The 3,505-nt window shown below is 36.6% G+C and overlaps 1 protein-coding gene across 7 annotated transcripts in view; it reads left to right on the forward strand.

Moving 5' to 3' along the window:
• Nucleotides 1-3,505, forward strand: part of CLASP2 (cytoplasmic linker associated protein 2) — a 151,934-nt gene that overhangs the window by 123,565 nt on the left and 24,864 nt on the right. For all 7 annotated transcript variants that reach the window (XM_009320963.1, XM_009320939.1, XM_009320946.1 and 4 more), the window contains one exon: nt 2,699-2,862. In XM_009320963.1, the coding sequence (XP_009319238.1) occupies nt 2,699-2,862 (164 nt within the window). The remainder of the gene's footprint in view (nt 1-2,698; nt 2,863-3,505) is intronic.

Raw genomic sequence — 3,505 nt, forward strand, 5'->3', positions numbered from 1 at the left:
ACATCTGAAATAATTCACTTTAAAGGTAGATCACTTACAGTTATTTTCATATCTGTTTATTTTTTCCACTATCAAATTATTAAAAACTTCAACTTTAGATGCTTGATTTCAGAATTTTAATTTACATCATAAAAATGGAAACTGCAAAAATTGCATTACCCGCATACATTGTTCAACATATAGGTGGTTGAGTTCCATTTTCCATTCCAAATTCATCCTTTACCTTAAATGCTCTTACGGCCTTCTTAAATTCTTCATGCTTTGGCCTAAGACAAAACGGTATGATTCGGTTTTTGGTTTTTTTTTTAAATACAACAAAATGACTCAACTTGTTTGAGTTTTCTCCAGACATTCACTGTGGTAAACCTAATATCAAACAAAGCTTGAAAACAAAATTGAGTCCTCAGTTACGTGTATTTTTAACAGCTAAGACATTGGCACAGGATCTTTAGAGTACTTCTGCCGTAGTGATTCATAATTCACTTCATAATTATTTCAGTTTAAACAACTTTACATGTTTAAAGTGTTATAAGAAGTCCACATTACTCCATCAACTAAGAGATTGTAACCAGTTTGTTCAGCTTGCACATTTTAATGAAAAAGATGTGTGTGTCAGTGTCTGCAAACTTGAAGAAACAGGTACAGTTTTTTAAATTCTGCTGAGCTGTATAGTTTAATTTGAAGGGTTTTAAATACAATTGTAAGACCCCCAGTGTAATCTTCATAGCACCAGAATTTTTTTTGTTGTTCGCCTACATCCAGTATATTTTCCCCTTATATTAGGGCTGTGAAATCCGAAGACTGTCATATTACAATACAGAAAGTACTTTTGGATTTGTTTTTGCCTAGGTCTTACAATCGTGCCCACTACTTGTGCATCCCTGAAGTGGTATATTGTTTCAGTTCAGCTGAATACAGAAGACCTTATTTCTAATCCCAAGCATAAAAATTTCTGCCCACTACTGGGAGGGTAATTTTTAAACCTCAGACTTGAATACAAATCTAGACAGATAGCAGAGGAGTTAGCATTTTTTTTTTTTTTTTTTTAACAATTTTCTATGTAGTTTGGCCCAAAAGGGAAGTTGATTAAAGTAGCTCATCCTGATGGGCTTTATGTTGAGTAGGACTTGTATTGTTTTGTTTCTAAGACAGCTTTTCAGTATTTAAGATGTCTGTTAAAAGATTCTCCCTGGTCTTTATTAGATCCTGAAAGAATCTGAGTTTATTTTTTATTTCTAATGTAAATTTTGAGGCACTTCTTTTAAAGATACCTGTATGGACTTTTTCACTTTATGGTGTGAATTTGCTTACCCTGGTTTGATGAACAACATGAAAAGAGATCTAAGTTCCTCAGCGATGAAGGCATGCAGCAGCATGTGCCGACTCCTCCATACTCGATCACTGCTGTGGAAGAAAGCCCACTTCTGTGGACTGGTTTCTGCAGCCGTGTGAGGTATGGTCACAGTTTGAGATCATCCACTCTCACAGACAAGCAGCAGTATTTGGCCTTATGACAAGCCATGTCAGCCACAGGAGGATGTGGGGTTCCAGCCCAGCAGCTGGAACCTCTGCAGCAGCTATTTCCAACCTTGTATCCATGTCATAAATACTCAGGAGGCAATATCCCTCCAGCCCTCTCTGCATCATAGCAATATTTCTGCTTCTGTACCCAGCTATGTGCTGGAGCTGGAGCGCGTATCAGTTGTGAAGGTAGCATTTTCAGCCCAAACACCCTTTTTTCTTATCAGAGAAATGGGAAACCCATGGGCCACACTGGTATAAAGCATATACATCCTGATTTCACCACAGGTCTTGCAAAAAACATAAAATTAGTGAGATACTAAAAAGGCTGTTTAAACAAAGTTACTTAGTTGTCATGCCCTGCTTTACCCCTTCCCTCCAAAAAGCCCTTCTTCCTGGTCTGAGTGCTGAGGTTACTATAAATACAATAATACATGTTGTTTTTTTACTGAATGCAGTCTTTTCAACATTATTTGTATTTATTGTATTCAACATTATTTGTTGAAAAGAATACAATGGACAACATGTTTTTGGAAAGACAAAGTACTTCTGTGTTTTAAACACCTGCCAATCTGAAATGTATCGTGGGTTTTTTTTCCCTACTCTGGTGAATAATTTTGTGTTTGGATACCTGCAGTAGCAAGGGAATCTTGTTCTGTTCCACAAATATTTTATGTAAAGGAATGGGCCAGCTTTCATGATTATGCAGTATTTAGTAATGCAGATACTTACAATGAATATTTTGCTAAAGAACTGTAGCAGCTTTTTTGGTTTTAGAGAGAAAGTGTTTTTGTAGTCTTTGAGGAATATGTCAAATCAACTTAATGATAAAGCTTGAAAGAGTAAAAAATTAAGTTTTACTGAAAAAATTGAGGTTGCGCCAGCCATCACAGTAAGCATTTCTTTTCTTGACGAAACTGCATGGAATACCTAATTGTCAAACTTCTACAGAAGTCGGCTAACATATCCAATGTACTCTTGTATCAAAATCCAATGAAAAAGCAAGACAGATTTCTTTTTTTCCTTTTTTTTCTTTTCTGCTTGGCTGCAAAACACTGCCTTTCTCTGCCTCTGATTCCCTTACTGCTTTCTTCTTTGTTTGTAAGTTCAGCATACGTCAGTGTCGTTTCCTCTTTTGCCCCATCCTACCCTCTTTCCATCTTCTTCTGCCTTTTAGGTGTTCAGTATGTTTTTGGAGACACTGGTGGACTTCATCCAGGTCCATAAAGAAGATCTGCAGGACTGGCTGTTTGTACTGCTGACACAGCTGTTGAAAAAAATGGGTGCTGATTTGCTTGGGTCTGTACAAGCAAAAGTTCAGAAAGCACTTGATGTCACAAGGTAATGAGTTCTTAAAAAAAAAAGAAAATAAAAAAAAATACTAAAAAAAATACTAAAAAAAAATACAAACCCTCATGCTACTTCCAAGTTACTGGTTTTTTTTTAGTGTGCTATGAGATTCTTGGAAAAATTCAGAGCTAATAACAGATTGTGAAACTTCAGTAAACCTCACTGCTTAAGCATTTTGGTTTCCTAAATGACTCTTAGTTGAAAGGGTTTGAGTCCTTAATGCTGAACAATTAATATGATGCTACTTATCTGACTCCAAAATGTACATCTGAGCCATGTATGTTTGTTGTCTTGCCTTGCGTTCAGTGATGCAGTACTTGTGTTTGAACTTCTTTATTTTGATATAAAAATATTGTTGCAATATTCATCTCTCAGTGTTAGCAGGCTTTTAAGGAGTTATGGCAACAATGGATTTGCTTTCTCTTTCCTCCACTCTCCCCAAACTTAACTAATAGCCTGCTTCCAAAATGATCTTACGTGATTTTCGGGGCCATCAGAGCTGGCCATGCCTGTTAGTTTTATTTCCAAATAAAAGCTAGATTTTTAAGTAGAGTTGGAGGGGCCCTGGGACCTACTTCTCATCTTCCATTCTCCGAAGTACGGGACAGTCTAAGCGGTCTAGGCCTCTGCTGAA

The sequence above is a fragment of the Pygoscelis adeliae genome, unplaced genomic scaffold, assembly GCF_000699105.1.
Source record: "Pygoscelis adeliae isolate BGI_AS28 unplaced genomic scaffold, ASM69910v1 Scaffold280, whole genome shotgun sequence".
Classification (NCBI taxonomy): Eukaryota; Metazoa; Chordata; class Aves; order Sphenisciformes; family Spheniscidae; genus Pygoscelis; species Pygoscelis adeliae.